At 33.7% G+C, this 15,981-nt stretch overlaps 2 protein-coding genes across 3 annotated transcripts; one reads left to right on the top strand and one right to left on the bottom strand.

The window, feature by feature from the left end:
• Positions 1-1,279: 1,279 nt before the first annotated feature.
• LOC107656373 (cyclin-C-like) lies at positions 1,280-8,638 on the bottom strand. Its single transcript, XM_016444182.1, has 12 exons — positions 8,474-8,638; positions 7,847-7,953; positions 7,574-7,658; positions 7,331-7,400; positions 7,195-7,246; positions 6,117-6,172; positions 5,533-5,568; positions 5,356-5,447; positions 3,959-4,026; positions 3,729-3,808; positions 3,531-3,649; positions 1,280-2,554 (listed from the first exon to the last, which is right to left on the bottom strand). Exons 1-12 carry the CDS (start codon positions 8,503-8,505, stop codon positions 2,500-2,502), a joined length of 852 nt encoding a protein of 283 aa, XP_016299668.1. The 5' UTR covers positions 8,506-8,638; the 3' UTR covers positions 1,280-2,499.
• A 1,193-nt stretch (positions 8,639-9,831) lies between these two features.
• Positions 9,832-15,743, top strand: LOC107656267 (glial fibrillary acidic protein-like). 2 transcript variants are annotated; one of them, XM_016444027.1, is made up of 11 exons: positions 9,832-10,119; positions 11,248-11,416; positions 11,495-11,644; positions 11,737-11,856; positions 11,939-12,034; positions 12,484-12,618; positions 12,699-12,809; positions 12,894-13,004; positions 13,516-13,640; positions 15,107-15,370; positions 15,492-15,743. In XM_016444027.1, exons 1-11 carry the CDS (start codon positions 9,920-9,922, stop codon positions 15,577-15,579), a joined length of 1,569 nt encoding a protein of 522 aa, XP_016299513.1. In that variant the 5' UTR covers positions 9,832-9,919; the 3' UTR covers positions 15,580-15,743. The 2 variants fall into 2 exon arrangements, with proteins under 2 accessions (XP_016299513.1, XP_016299514.1); XM_016444028.1 differs by having other exon boundaries at positions 15,497-15,574.
• The last annotated feature ends 238 nt before the right edge of the window (positions 15,744-15,981 follow it).

Below are 15,981 nucleotides of genomic sequence, written 5' to 3'. Positions count from 1 at the left end.
CTCTTGATGCTGACCGTCCGTCTCCGCGGTGCAGTCGGCATCAATCCGCAGCCGCTCGCCGCCGCTGTTTACCGCACAGCTGAGCCAGGGCCCAGGGGCGGGGCTGCTGATGCTGCGAAGGGGCGGGGCGAGGTCGCAGATTCGCCACTCTCCTTGGTCAGATCCACTAGTTTGGTAACAAAAAAATTAATAATAGCTCATAATAATATATAATAATATAAAGTAGCTTTGCAACTAAGCCCACAGAACGAAGCATTACTTTGTACCATTTACATCAGTTATTTTTATATCATTGAAACCTACTATTATAGTTTTCATTAATATTTTGAATTCAGTTTTATTTTTTACATTTTCTGTTTTAATTTTTATTTTAAAGTTTTAGTAATTTTGTTGTGTTTTGTCGATTTTGTTTAGTTTATTAAATCAAGTCTAAATAGTTTTAATTAATTGATTTATTATTACCGCACAGCTGAGCCAGGGCCCAGGGGCGGGGCTGCTGATGCTGCGAAGGGGCGGGGCGAGGTCGCAGATTCGCCACTCTCATTGGTCAGATCCACTAGTTTGGTAACAAAAAAATTCATAATAGCTCATAATATGAAGTCAGTAATTTATAAATGTTTCATTCTTTTGTTCCAAGAAACAGCGGATAAAGTAGCTTTGCAACTAAGCCCACAGAACGAAGCATTACTTTGTACCATTTACATCAGTTATTTTTATATCATTGAAACCTACTATTATAGTTTTCATTAATATTTTGAATTCAGTTTTATTTTTTACATTTTCCGTTTTAATTTTCATTTTAAAGTTTTAGTAATTTTGTTGTGTTTTGTCGATTTTACTAGTATTCATTTTTTTTTGTTTAGTTGATTAAATCAAGTCTAAATAGTTTTAATTAATTGATTTATTTATTAGTTATGGTAGTAGGTAAATTCATGATAATTGGGACATTTTTGTCAGTCATTTTAAAGAGAAAAAAGTTTCCCAATTGACCTGAATTCACCCTACATCAAGTTAAACTAAATGAAATTGAGAAATGTTGCATTGGCAACTAGCTGAAGTAAGTTTCACGTAGTTGCCAATGCACCATTAAAATGAAGTTTAAAATATAACATTAAAATATAAAATTATTTTAATATAAATTATTTAAAACTTTATAAATATATGAAATTATTTTATATGGTTATATAAAATAATTAAATTATATATAATTTATATATAAAATATATAATTTTTATATAATTTTAACACAGGACACTTTTCATGCCAAAAAAAAAAGTAGTTTTTGTTTCAACAGCAGCTTTATTCAATAAGGCTTCTGAGCTCCATTATAGACAAACAAATGAGAACACTCCAAGCCCTCTCACCTTTCACAGCTCTCAAATGATCAAATATATATACAGGCAAATAATACATACACTGCATCACGGAGAAGGGCCACATTTATGCAAGTTCACTCAATAAAGATGAGGCAACATTCCTGAAGCACAGCTAAACAAAGAACCACAGTGAGAGACGATTCAAACACAGCCAAACATGTATGTACTGTAAAATCTTTTGAGGTCCTTCCACAATTAGTTATGTGTCCCTCAAACTAATGATGGAGATGGAAATGATGGGAAGTGAGGGACTTGATAACCACACCTAAGATGCAGATCTACATTTCCAAAACCCTCAAGATATTGGCTTGTCCTCCATTAAACGTGATGGATACTTCAGTGTGCTGCAGCTACAGAGACATCAATTAAAAAAAACTAACAAAATGAAAGCAAAAAAACAGCATTTGGGTTATGGCAAGTACACATATAGCATAATCATACAGTACCTTTATAATAAGACAAAAATGATAAAAAACAAAGTCAAGGGCTTTAAATGGAAAGCATATTTACAATGCAGTTTGAAGCATATTGTGATCAACTCAACTGTCTGTGTCACTTGTGCATTCTAACTCACATCCACACGTGTGTCAAATATCCAATCAGGATTTGATTACACAGTACGAGGGTTCAAAAGATCGCCGTCACATAGCCCTGTGGCCAATCAGTTTACAGACAGCCACTTTGTAGAGAGGACTGATCCGTTTCCCTGAGGAATACAAACTGTGATATGGTCAACGAGAGGCACGCATACAAATATATTTGCCATTAAACACACACACTCTCTCTTCGTCGCTCTCAGACAGAAAATAATCAAGTTTTCTTAGTTCCCAAAGAGCATCCGCTGAAAGAAGCCTAATGGGACTTTTCAAGGAAGTCGGGACCATCGATCTGGGAAAACAGCACCCCTCTTCATCAAGCAGATACCCAATGAGGTGCGTTTGTGATTGCTCTGATTGCTGGAAGAACCCAGAAGAGAGGAAAGAGAGGATGTGTGTGCCAGGAATCGGTTTTCCACACAGTCATAAAACGATGTGCTCGTGAAAAGCAGCATTCAGATGTGCCAGGATGTGCTGTGTTTGCTTCTCTGAATCACTCCGCCTCAGGTCCTTCAGCAGGGGCCGCTCTAGGACTGACTGTACGAGCTGTTTTGACTCCCGTTTGAGCTCTGGTCAGTCTCACTGTTGTAAGAAAAGCAAGAAAATACAGGCGGAGAAGTGAGATGAGATGAAAGAGGTCTTTTCCACTTTTCTAAAGCTAAAACTATTAAAATGACCAAACATAATTGCAATAAAGCTGAAATAAAATATAAACATTAGATGAAAAACTTGAACTTAAACTAAATTTAGAAATTCTGCCTTGGCAACTAACTGAAATAAGCGCAAGGACTTCAAAATTAAATAACATTTATTTAAACATAAAATAGGCTTTAATAAAGGGCTTTTCCACTTTTCGAAAACGTTTCGAATAATTTTGAGTACTAAAATAATTACATAAAAAAAACACTAAAAAGTAAACAAGAAAAAAAAATAAAAGCACTTAAAAAAAAATAAACTAAAACTGAAAAAAATATTTGAACATAAAACGGGCTTTAATAAAAGGCTTTTTTTTCCTAACAATCAAAAACAATAAAATAAAAATAAACAAATACTGGATGAAAAACTTATATTTTAAAAACTTTAAACTTTAACAAACTAATTTAAAGCTATATCACAAAAGCACATAAAATTCGTAAAATGTAAACTGAAAATATAAACATGAAAACTAATTCAAAATATTAATAAATACTATAAAAGTTTATAAATAATACTAAAATATAATTGGGCTTCATAGCCATGTTAATGCAGTGCAAAATTCACAAGTGTGAAAGCATGCTTAACTTCAAAAACTGTGACATTAACCCTTTAAGACATTTTTTAAAAATCTATAACTGTACTATAATCCTGTAATTGTAATTTTATCCATGACATTTTCAAGAATTCAAGAAGAGCTTTTGCACTGAATGAGAGTAATATATATATATATATATATATATATAAAAAAGGAGTAATAAAATTAGCCTCTTTTCATTGTTTCTCTTTGCAATGGTGAAATAAATAAGCACTCCAGGCTATTTCCATATAAATAAATATAGTGTTGTGTGATTTTCTGTCGTACCTGTTAGGAGGGGCTTTGGGTTTGGGCACCTTGTTGAGCACAGCGGCCATTTCCTTCCTATCATCAAAGTTCTTCCACTGGTCATAGAGTTTCAGAATCACCCTGATGATCTCCAGGATCTGTTGAAGAAAAGCTCCAGTGTTAATGTACACAGCAAGACAGAAACATTCATTCATTTTACAGCTGGACGTGTCTTACCTTGTCCATGTCAACAGACAGCTCAGCAAACCATTGCCTGGCATCTTTCTGCTGCACCACACAGGCCACATGCAGGCAGGCTGGAGGAGGAAGGAGACACAATCTGTAACTCTGCCCACTGGTATGTGACATGACCATTTCTTATACAGTTATTCGGATCTAAAACTTTTTTTTCTGCTTCTTTGCAAGCATAAGACCTGCTGGATTAAATGTAGGAAGTTTGTTCTTACCCAGTGCAATCATAAATGGAGGATAAAGCAGACACAGGTCTGTCCTGTAGGTGTCGTTCACTATCCTCCTGCACACATTCACAGGACATTCATGTTCACTCATTCAGCTTATTTTGCAACACGGAAGTAAGCTATTTTCTGTGATTGTGCAAGACTTCCGATTCATTAGCTGCTATAGGTAAATGACTAGAAGAAAAAGAAAATGCAGTAAACCAGTGTAATTTTAGTATCATTGGGATATATTATAATTTTTATTAATAATTTGAATCAGTTATTTTTATATTTGCAGTTTTCATCTTTTAAAACTTTCAACTTTTAGTCATTTTGTTGTGCGTTTTTGTCATATTCGGTAGTTTTTGTTTGTTCATACGTCTATAGTTTATTAATTTTTATTCAGTTTTAGTTATTTAAATACATCAAGTTAAACTAAATTAAAATGAGAAATGTTGCCTTGGCAACTAGCCAAAAACAAAATTTAAATTTTTTATTTCAGTTATATTTTAGTTCATTTTTTGTTTATTTCATTTATTTTATTTCTACAATTATTTCTATCACTATAATAACCCTGCAGTAAATGGTAAAACTATCTGTGCTTCAAACCAATGCGTTTATAATAAAGAAAATAAATTTAAAAAAAATATGATAAGAAATACAAGTTTGCAATATCAAGCACCATAACAGACTGTTTTTGTAGTTAAAATAACTGGAAGCCAGGATTATTGTTAACTAAAACGATTAAAAAACATTTTTGCTAATTAAAATAAAGCTAAAATAAAATATAAATATTAGATGAAAAACTTTTTAAAAAATTAAACCAAAACTGAACTAAAACTGAAAAAAAAACATAAATAATAATATTTAAAAGGAAAAAACTAATAAAAATAGCAAAACACAACAAAATTACTAAAAAATAATAATAATAATAATTTCAAACTAAAATATAAATAGATGAAAAACTTAAAAAAAAAATGTTTTAACCAAAACTGAAAGAAAAAAATATATATATATTTAAAAGGAAAAAAACTAATAAAAATGGCAAAACACAACAAAATTACAAAAAATTACAAAAATAATTTAAAACATTAACCAAAAATATAGCAGTACATAAATAATACTAAAATAACACTGCTGGAAGCAAATGACACCGGACGCCTCACACATTCTTGTTACAAATAGCCGCACCTGCTCTTACGTTAAAAACAAGGTGGCTAAAAAACCGAAGAGCTTTTGGGAGATGCATAGATTCAGAAGCAAGATGCTTGTATAGGCAAACTTATCAACTTATCTTATTTCAACTTTTCCTTTACTGCCCACTTAGACTGTTCTAACAGACTTATAAGACAAAATGAACAGTGGTTGTTAGTTTTTCATGCCGTCTGAAGCCACACACTCCTCACCAAGCCAGCGGCAGCAGCATGTCCTCCTGACCCATGTCCTGCACATACTGCAGTAACGGTCTGTAAGGGTGGTACACGATCAGACAGCAGTCCTGAAACAAATCCAAACCAAACATCTATGAACAGATGGCAAAAACAAACATCTAAACATCCTAAAGTAGAAGAATCAATACCAACCATGAGCTCCAGTAAGTAGAATTCACACTCCAAGATCTAGACACAGAGAGAGAAGCGTGAGTTCACTGCGAAATCATCGCACTAACATGTTATGTGCACTAATGATCATCTTTCCCATTACGATGATCCATAAACATTCCACCAGACCTCTGAGATGTTTCACTTGCAGCACCTGACCAGAGGCGTCCCCAACAAATAACACCGTTTGTAATCATACCGCACTTATCACCAGCCCGAGACACGAGCTGCCAACAGTCATTTATCACCATAATGAGACTTTCCTACGAAGCGTGAGGAATGTCCCTCCTGATTGGGTGTCAGAAACTTGGTGACTGCATCATCACACACACACACAATCTCAGCCTCTCGGCCAGCGTTTCCATCATATGAATCTGACAGTTACAGATAGTTAGTGACGCTGTCAGATTTCCAAAATCCTGATGTGGAGCAAAGAAATTCTTTCAGCAGAAACTCTTCTCAGTAAGAGACCAACGAGGCCATCTGGTACAACTCACACTCGCCTACATGCCAGAGCAGTGTCTCGTACGTTTTCTGCTGTAGCAAAGCACAGAAGTTTGACTCACGTGGTTCATTCTGAAGGGAAACTCCTTTGGAAAGGCATAAGAGAACCTCGTTTTCACTGTTATAAATAGAGAAAGATATATTTATTCCATATTAGTATGAAAACTTGAATAAGACAAATCAGCATGCTTATCGCGATCTGGGATTCCCAAGAGAGATTTGGTGATTATGTCTAAAAAGTTAAATTTTATGGTTAAAGTTTTAATGAAATGCTGAGTTAAACTTTCAGGGTTTCTGCAGGTTTTATGTAGATACATTTAAAGCTTTTTAAAGACCTTTTTAAGACCAAGAAAAGAAAATGTAAGGAATAAACTGCAGCAACACGTCAATATGTTCTCTAAATGTAAATGTCTAGAGAGCACACGATGAGTTGCAACACTTCAAGGTTTGAAAAATACAACTTCCAACAGATTTTTAATTCATTTATATATGGAAATAACATTTACTGCTCCTTCTGATCACACTGCAAAAACGTGATGTTCTTCATCAGTAGTATTTTGTCTTGTTTTCCAGTGCAAATGCCTAAAGATACTTAAATCGTTTAGCTGAGAAGCAAAGTGACAGAAGATCTGGAAGATCTTGTTTACAGTAAAATTGATCAAAATGAAGTAAGTTTATTATTGAAGGTTTGAAACCAGAACATCTTCCAAGGGGCTCAGAAAAACTGACTTAATTTAGAAAGAAAACTACATTGACAGTTCTGGTTTTAAGCATAAACTCACATCATTTTGTTCAATTTTTCATTTTAGATTTGCATCTCAAATAAATGCATTTTGATTTAAGAATGTTTAGACATTTGTACTGAAAAACAAAAATACTAAGGAAGACAATCATTTTTTTTTTCTTCCCAGTGCATGCAACATTTATTAGCATGACCTTCTGATTTTAAAATGTTCTGCTCTTCATTTGTGGAAGGGTGAATTAAGACTTGTTGAGACCCGCTGAAACCCTGTACTTTATATTAAACTCTTGAATATCATAAGCACATGTTGTACAATTCAGCTTTAGGGAACTCAAAAATGCATTTCTGTAGTAATATATGATGCCGTCTGATGAGTTTGTAAAATATAAATCACTTACACACAGACGTTGCTGCTGAAATAAGGCGTGTGTTCGAAACGACACCAAATTCCTGTTAAGGACAGAATTTTATTACATTAAAATTCAAATGTATGCATCTTTCAGCAGAAATTTCCAATATCGAGACTGTGTTTACCTCTACTTTAGAGGCCAGAAACACACATGTGGGGGCCATCAGCACAGGGTCTATGCTCTTCAGAGAGTACCTGAAAACAAGCCAAGAGCTTTCTTTTACTTTCACGTAAGTGTACTTGAAAAAAGCCACAGAAAATAAATGTAGCACCCTCACTTGGAAAACACAAGAGCCATCAATCTAAAAGTCGATTATCAATCTTTACGGAGGAAGTAAAGGCTGTAACCAAGGAAACGTCCTGCTCACCTGGCGTAGAAACGCTTAAAGTAGACGGTTGCCGTGGCGATGACCTGCTGCCTGAGTTTCAAGTGTTCCCCTAAGGCTTGAATCACTGCCACGAGATGACAAATTAAACTATTTAAAGTGTTTCAAGACAAGGTTTATTCCTTTAGTCTTTGAACGAACATTTCCTTACAAATCCATCTTAAATAAAATACAAAGCAGCTGAATTACACCTGATGATTTGCATTAATTCAGAACAGGCCCATATTCATATTTATAAACAGTTTATCTCCATACCATTGGCAAAAAATATCTGTAGCTTCCAATATTCCTCCTCTGTGAGGAACTTGAGATCTTTCTGTCTCTCCTTCATCAGATCCTGTTTGTCCAGAACCCACTGTAGACTGATAAGAACAAACATCAACACTTTAAATTCAGAAATCATAAAAGAATAACTTATAAATCAACACAGCAGCATTACACTGTATATTCAATATACTCCTAATGTCACTTCATTTCCAAACTTCACACAAGCATCAAAACAAAACAAAATTATACTAATTGAAAATCTTAAAATCACTTAAAATGATGAAAATGAACTAATGCCGTGAATAACACACATTTATACTAATTATTCATACATTTAATTTCTCTATGGTTTCTTCAGTCCAGAGCCACTAAGTTAGCCAGCCGGCTAAAGCTAATAATCCAGATATTTATACTATTCCGAAAATAAAAGACATTTATTCTAGTATCAATTCTTTATCATGGTATTAACCAAGCTTTGGTAAAAAGTTAGCTATAATCAGGCAAATCCATGAATTTGTATGTTTTTATTTCTCTTACAACTTCGCAGCAACAGCAACACCTCTAGAAAATCCTTTAATGTCCTCGATTTATGTCACAAAACACGTCTCTACTTACTAATGTGAGCTCTGCCAGAAGTTCCCTGCCATCTTGAGGTGTTTGAGGTAGAAAATAAGCCTTAATGTGATCTTAAATTGTGTTCAAATGAAACGCTACTCTGAATTAATCAGACGAGGAGCGCGACATAAAAAACACTCCGTGGAATTTAAATGTGCACATGAAAACGGTCCGGGAGGAAGCAAATCTACGCATTAGTTCCGGACAGATTCCTGCGCTCTTCTTGTTTTCATAACATAATATAATAATATAATATAATATAATATAATATAATATAATATAATATAATATAATATAATATAATATAATATAATATAATATAATATAATATAATATAATATAATATAATATAATATAATATAATATAATATAATATAATATAATATAATATAATATAATATAATATAATATAATATAATATAATATAATATAATATAATATAATATAATATAATATAATATAATATAATATATAATTTAATTAATATCATATCATTTCTTATAATATAATTGTAGATAATATTATAGTACTGTTGTTTTATTATTATATATAAATATATATAATATATAGCTCATGATATAAAACTATTGTAAATAATATAATCCTCCGTGTAATTTAAATGTGCACATGAAAACGGTCCGGGAGGAAGCAAATCTACGCATTAGTTCCGGACAGATTCCTGCGCTCTTCTTGTTTTCATAACATAATATAATAATATAATATAATATAATATAATATATAATTTAATTAATATCATATCATTTCTTATAATATAATTGTAGATAATATTATAGTACTGTTGTTTTATTATTATATATAAATATATATAATATATAGCTCATGATATAAAACTATTGTAAATAATATAATCCAAGTTCATATGAAAATGGGAAAGATGATAATCAACTTTAAATAATAAATAGAATATAATACAATAATATATAATTTAATATAAAGAGTCATAGAATATAATTATTGTAAATAATATAAACTGTGTTATTAGTATTAGTATTATTTAACTATTTAAATGTAACAAATAATATTTCATGCCACTTTGATGCTATATGTAGGCCTATATAATAATTATAGTGTCATTTCTTTATGCGTTTGTTTGCTTGTTTGTTTCAAGAGCATAATACAGTGACTCTATAACGATTATAGCACGCTCTTCCTTGATGACGTCACCAGCACTTTCAGTCTCCGAGTTTTTAGACAGTTTTAGTGCAGAGAATTTCATTAGTATAAGGCTCACTCTCGGGTTTGCCATCTCCATTAGGAAAGCTCACTCGTCTATTTTTACCGCGGTAAAGCTCTTCGCGGTGGCCCGTCAGATAGTTGAGCGGAGGGTCGACATTCCTCGCCCGGACAGCAGGTATAAAGCTCCATCATCAATGAGTGCGGACACAACGCATCTTTGGAGACGCGCGAGGAACCACCAGCTTCACCATGAGTCAAAGCCCAGAAAGGATGTCTTCGTACCGCCGTCACTTCGAGGGTGTCCTGACCTCCTCTTCCACGCTTCAGGTCCGGGTCTCCAGCCCTTCTCCCACCTGTGGAGCCGCGCGCCACCGCTCCGCCAGTTACAGCCGCAGCGGCACTATGGGACGCAGGGCGCTCTCCGGATCCCGCAAATCACGCATGACCAGGTATGCCATTATCATATCATATCATATCATATCATCGCTTATTTTATTTCAGCTATAACATTTCTTATTTTTGTTTACTTTAGGTCTAAGTAGGTTACTAAAATAACAAAAACTAAAAACTATGCAGACATTACAAAAGTAATAAAAATGACAAAAAAAACAGAACAAATTGTAAATATAATATAAAAATATACAAAATACAAAAATATAATATAATATAATATTAGTGCTGTCAAACGATTAATCGCATACAAAATAAAAGTTTTTGTTTGCATAATATATGTGAGTGTTCGGTGTAGCTATATTTATTATGTATATATAAAGACACACACATACAGTATATGTATGAATTATATTATATTATATAATATATATTATATTATAATTTTCAAAATTATATTTGGAAAATGTTTACATGTATTTACATGTCTATTTTTATATTCATAAAATCTATATCATGAATAAATAAATTTAATATATAAACATAACATATTTTTCCTGAAATATATACTTGTGTATAATATAATATAATATTACCGTTAACTAAAACTAAAAGCATAAAAAACATTTTCATTACTTTAAATAACATAAACAATAATTTAAATAAAATAAAATATAATAGATATTTCAGCTAGTTGCCAGGGTAACAATTCTAATTTCTGTTTAGTTACAGTTGAAGTACTAAAACAACAAAAACCAAATAAACTAACACTAAAAACTAAAACTTAGTTTAAATGGTTAAACTAACTATATAGACTTATTTTTTAAAAAGGTAAGAAAAATGACAAAAACACACAACAAATTTACTAACACTTTGACACAAGACAGAAAATGTAAAACACACAAGACAGAAAATGTAAAAATAACATCTAATTCAAAATATTAATAAAAATATTATAGTATATCAATGATACTAAAATAACACTGGCTGTAATAGGCTATAATATAACAATAACATATAATATAATATCATTAATAATAATAATTTTATTCCATTATTACTATATTTGAGCATTTAATTGGTCAAATAGCTTGTATTTTGTATTACTTTGTATTATTATTAAAAAAATATTTAAAAAAATTGACAATAGTAAACATTGTAAATGTATGTTTTGTGTCCTTCTACAGCAGTGTGAGTATGGGAACGCTGTGTCTGGGCATGGGTTTGGGGGTTGCTGGAGGCGCAGTGGACCTGGACACTGCAGCCGCTGAGAACCAGGCTTTCCTCAGCACACGCACCAGTGAGAGAAAGGAGATGGTCGTCCTCAATGACCGTCTGGCTGTATATATCGAGAAGGTAAGACACTTCTCCATCTTCTCCTTTTGCTTTCCCACTTTGAAGACCAGCCTGTGAGTTTGAGTGTGGTTGTTCCAGGTACGCTCTCTAGAGCAGAGCAACAAGCTGCTGGAGGCAGAAATTGAGGGCATCAAGAGCCACCATGTGAAGCCGTCCGGTCTGCGACTGCTCTATGAGGACCAGCTGAGGGAGCTGAGGAGGATTGCTGACCAAATGAAAGTCCAGCGGGTGAGGGATGACCACAGGCCAATTATGACTTACTTACACATTTAGACCATAACTCACTCATTTCTAGCAAGTATCTACCTGTGCTTTCGTAGGACCTGGCGGTAGCAGCAAAGGATGCCATGGCAGGTCAGCTGGAAATGCTGAAGGTGAAATACGAGGAGGCTGTGGAGGTCAGGAAAAAGGCAGAGCTTGAAATTGAAACCTTCAGACCGGTAAGGTCCAACTTAATACACAAAGTGTAACATCACTTGGTTTTACATAATGATTGGGGTTCAAACTCCCTCTGTCTACTAGGATGTGGACGCAGCCACATCCGCCCGAATTGCCTTGGAAAAACGACTGGAAAACCTGGAAGTGGAGCTTGAGTTCCTGCAGAGGATTCACAAAAAGGTGCAGGCCATTTAAATATAATATTATCTAATATTATAATATTATATATATATCATCATATTATTATGAATAATATAATATAAACATAGATCATATTATAAATATCATCTGTATCCACTGTAAAAAATGATACAAGTGATGGCAACATATGTTTTTCCATTACGTTAACTTATCAAAATAATTTAACCACCCTCAACTTCATTTTTTAAGTTATACAAGATTCATTGATAATTCTTAAAAACTTAAGGCAGCAACTTTTTTTTACAGTGTGCGGACTGTAAAATTTAGTTGTTAAATGTGCTAGAAATATAATCAATGTTAAAAACATATATTGTCAAAGAATATTCTCAAATAGCTATGTGATTTTATTGTTAATCACTGGGTATTTCATTGCATTAATATGGTAAATAATTGAATTGATATTCTGACAACTGTGTTCTGTATGTCAGGAAATCGAGGAGCTGATGGCTCAGATTTATGGATCTGTGGCTAAAGTAGATGTGGCCTTCTCTTTGCCCGATCTGGCATCCGCCCTCAAACAGATCCAGGCTCAATATGACAGTATCGCTGCCCAAAACCTGCAGGTAATATAAACCTCAATATCCCTTAGACTGAACTGTTTTGCTCACAAATGCTCATGTTTTTCCCGACTGGTGTTCACTAGGAGATGGACGCTTGGTATAAAGCAAAGTTTCAAGATCTAAACAAAGCTACATCACGGCATGTGGACACAGCGAGGAGCATCAGAGAGGAAATCACAGCTTACAAGAGAGAGGTGTGGGAAATCCTGTCCTGTGCCTCATTTAATAAAAGCACCAAACTGTACCGCCTTATAAATTTAATGCATATGTGTTTTTAGATTCAGAATAAACAGAGAGAACTGGACGCTTTTAAGAACAGGAATGAAGCACTGCTGCTCCAGATCCAGGAAGCACAGAAGAGACACAAGAAAGAGGAGGAGGAGCTACAGGTAAAGCCACGCCTCCTTCAATGTAAAGAGAACATGTCACAATGGCTACATCCAAAATCGCATATTAAGTAGGTACTTAATTAAGTAATTACTTGACAACTGTTAAAAAATACATTCTATATAATATAAATGTAATCTGCACCTACCAGCATAGTTTTGTTGTTACACTTCTATTCACAAATCCTCTCCTGTGGACTCATGGGATAGTAAAGTGTCCATCATATGTGCACTTCAGAATTTAGATGGACGTAGTAGCTTGCTACCCTTTGCCTACTGTTTTATAAATACTGTAAACTCTTTTCACCTACTATAGTATAGGGAAGTATGCCATTTCGAATGCAGCCAGTCATTTTCTAGGGCAGAATATCATTGAGACCCAGGGTGGGCACTTTTTTGTATTGGGCCATCAAGCAACCACCCAGAAAGCAACCTCATAGCAACATGTTACAACCATTCATGAGCGAGCTACACTCGATTTGATTTGAAGATCTCACTCAATGATGCGTCATAGATCCGTATCGAGACTCTAAAGGAGGAACTGAAGTCTATTAAAGGGAAGATTGGGCTGCTGCTGAGAGAATATCAGGATCTGCTCAACATTAAGATGTCGCTGGAGATTGAAATCACCACATACAGGTACTGCAGTACTGCCATCACACCACATCACCTTGAACCAGTAATACATCGTATCTCGCAATTTTGAATTTTTTTGAGATGTAAACAGGTCAAAGACGTTAAGATGTCCACATCAAAAGAAATTGACAAAAGTGATTATATTCCATAGAAAGCACATTAAATGTAAGTAAAGTGTCTACTTTTAAGGTTTCAAATAAGTTTTTGGAGAATAAAATGTTAAAATTTGGTTGAAATAATGTTATATTGTCATTCAGTGTAACACAATATTTATGTAAAAATTCAAACAACATGCTTATTCTGATTTGTACATATTAACATATATAAAAGTATAAGGGAGCATATTACATTTTATTGTGTTTTAAATGAATAAAAATTCTTACTGACAAATGGGCAAAACCTAGGATAGTGGCAAATTTTAAAAATGTAAAATTACAACTAATTAGTATTTGGGGTGAAAGTAATTGGTCTTTTAATATGTCATAAATTGATTTTTGTTGTAAATATGCCTGACAAGAATGTTACACTGAATGATATTTTAGTGTGTAAATCAGGGGAAAATGTATGATATTTATTTTTTGCTCGGAAAAACAAAATTGCAATTAAATTAAACAGAAAACTTTTTACACTTTTTGAGGAACAACAACAACAATTTATAGCAGTATTACACTTATTGTTTTTATGCTTAAACCCCTTTTCGTCTTTGACCCAAACACAGAATTGCGAGAAATAATCTCAGAATTCCAAGATATAAACTCTCAATTCTAATAAAAAAAGTCAGAATTGTGACTTTTTTCTTGCAATTCTGAGTTTACATCTCAGAATTGCAATTCAGTTTTTTTTCCACCATGGAATAAAAAAATAAAAAAGATAATTGCAACTTTTTATCTTACAATTCTGACTTTTTTCACTGAATTGCGAGTTTATATCTTGCGATTCTGACATTTTGATCTCACAATTCTGTTTTTTCCAACATGGAATTAAAAAATAAAAAAGGTAATTGGGACTTTTTATCTTACAATTCTGACTTTTTTCTCGCAACTGCAAGTTTATATCTCATAATTATGACTTTTCTTCTCAGAACTGCAAGTTAATATCTCGTAATTCTGACTTTTTATTCCCTCAGAAGTCTGAGTTTACATCTCACAATTCTTTTTTTTTTTTGCCATTAAATAAAAAAGGTAATTACAACAATTTACCTCACAATTCTGACTTTTCTCTCACAATTGCAAGTTTCTGACTTTTTTTTTTTATCTCACTGACAAGTTTATATCTCACAATTCTCAAAATTCTGAAAAAAAATAAAAAAGTTTGAATTGTGAAATAAGTCACAATTCCCTTTTTTATTCTGTGGCAGAAATGAGATTCCATAATATGGTGATTAAAAATGGTTAACCATATACACATAGTTTAAAATTCTTGCCAACTACCCATATCTAACCCATTTTGATTTGCCTGTGGTTTTGCAGGAAGCTGATAGAAGGAGAAGACAGTCGCTTGTCCAGTATGGTGAGCGGTCTGTCTCTCATGAGCCTGAGCGCAGGAATGGTCAGCAGCGTTTCTGGGGCGGCAGCAGCCCGCAGTCATGCGATCAGTGGAGCGGTGAGCTCAGCCGCCTCAGAGAAGATGCTCTCCAGCAGCACAATAGTCGACCACAACCATCACGAGTCTGTGGAGGAGTTCACTCACGAGCAGGCTGTGGAGATGACGGAGAGGAAGACCGTCCTCATTAGGTACAAGTACACTGTTCCACCACAATATTACAAAACAACTTCATACTTTTTTCAAGTTATTATATTATAAAATGCACGTAGATGCTTCTTGATGCTAATTCCCATCTCTCTTTGGTTGCAGAACAGTTAAGACAGATGAGGACATGTTTCAAAGGGACACACAAGAACGTACCATCACTATCTCTGGCGCCGCAGATGAGAACGATTGAATTAGAGTCATGAGCTCGCATTCCAAACCTCCATCTCAAAGTTTATTCATTTAGAGTTGTTGTTGCTCAGATCTCACATTCCGTTATCAAAACCGGTGATGAACCAAACGTCACAAAAAGTCTCTCATCCTTTGCTACCTACTTTGTGCTTTGACTAAACTGCTGTAACTGCGTCTATAAGCGCTATGTGTCATCTGATTCTTCAAAACAAATAAAGTTTGTGCCTGAAGTTGTTTTAATGCAGTTTTTCTGTGTCTGAAGTGTATATATGGCACACTCAGAGAAGCAATGCTTTTATAGAGCAAGAAAATTAGAGATTTGTTTTATTACAGGAAATATCAAACACCAGAATGATGGGATAAAATATTTATTCGATTTTCTAATAACCCAGGTAGCATATTT

The sequence above is a fragment of the Sinocyclocheilus anshuiensis genome, unplaced genomic scaffold (assembly GCF_001515605.1).
Source record: "Sinocyclocheilus anshuiensis isolate Anshui unplaced genomic scaffold, SAMN03320099.WGS_v1.1 scaffold183, whole genome shotgun sequence".
Lineage (NCBI taxonomy): Eukaryota > Metazoa > Chordata > Actinopteri > Cypriniformes > Cyprinidae > Sinocyclocheilus > Sinocyclocheilus anshuiensis.
The sequence above is the reverse complement of the archived record's forward strand: the minus strand, read 5'-3'. Positions and strand labels throughout refer to the sequence as shown.

Excerpts from the sequence above, each read along its gene's own strand:
- LOC107656267 (XM_016444027.1), top strand. The coding sequence starts at position 9,920 with ATGAGTCAAAGCCCAGAAAGGATGTCTTCGTACCGCCGTCACTTCGAG. Across the intron at positions 11,417-11,494 it reads TGGCTGTATATATCGAGAAG|GTACGCTCTCTAGAGCAGAG; the intron begins GTAAGACACTTC and ends TGGTTGTTCCAG. Across the intron at positions 12,035-12,483 it reads TGCAGAGGATTCACAAAAAG|GAAATCGAGGAGCTGATGGC; the intron begins GTGCAGGCCATT and ends TCTGTATGTCAG.
- LOC107656373 (XM_016444182.1), bottom strand. The coding sequence starts at position 8,505 with ATGGCAGGGAACTTCTGGCAGAGCTCACATTA. Across the intron at positions 4,027-5,355 it reads ATGCTGCTGCCGCTGGCTTG|GAGGATAGTGAACGACACCT; the intron begins GTGAGGAGTGTG and ends GAATGTGTGCAG. Across the intron at positions 3,650-3,728 it reads TGTCTGTTGACATGGACAAG|ATCCTGGAGATCATCAGGGT; the intron begins GTAAGACACGTC and ends TTTCTTCAACAG.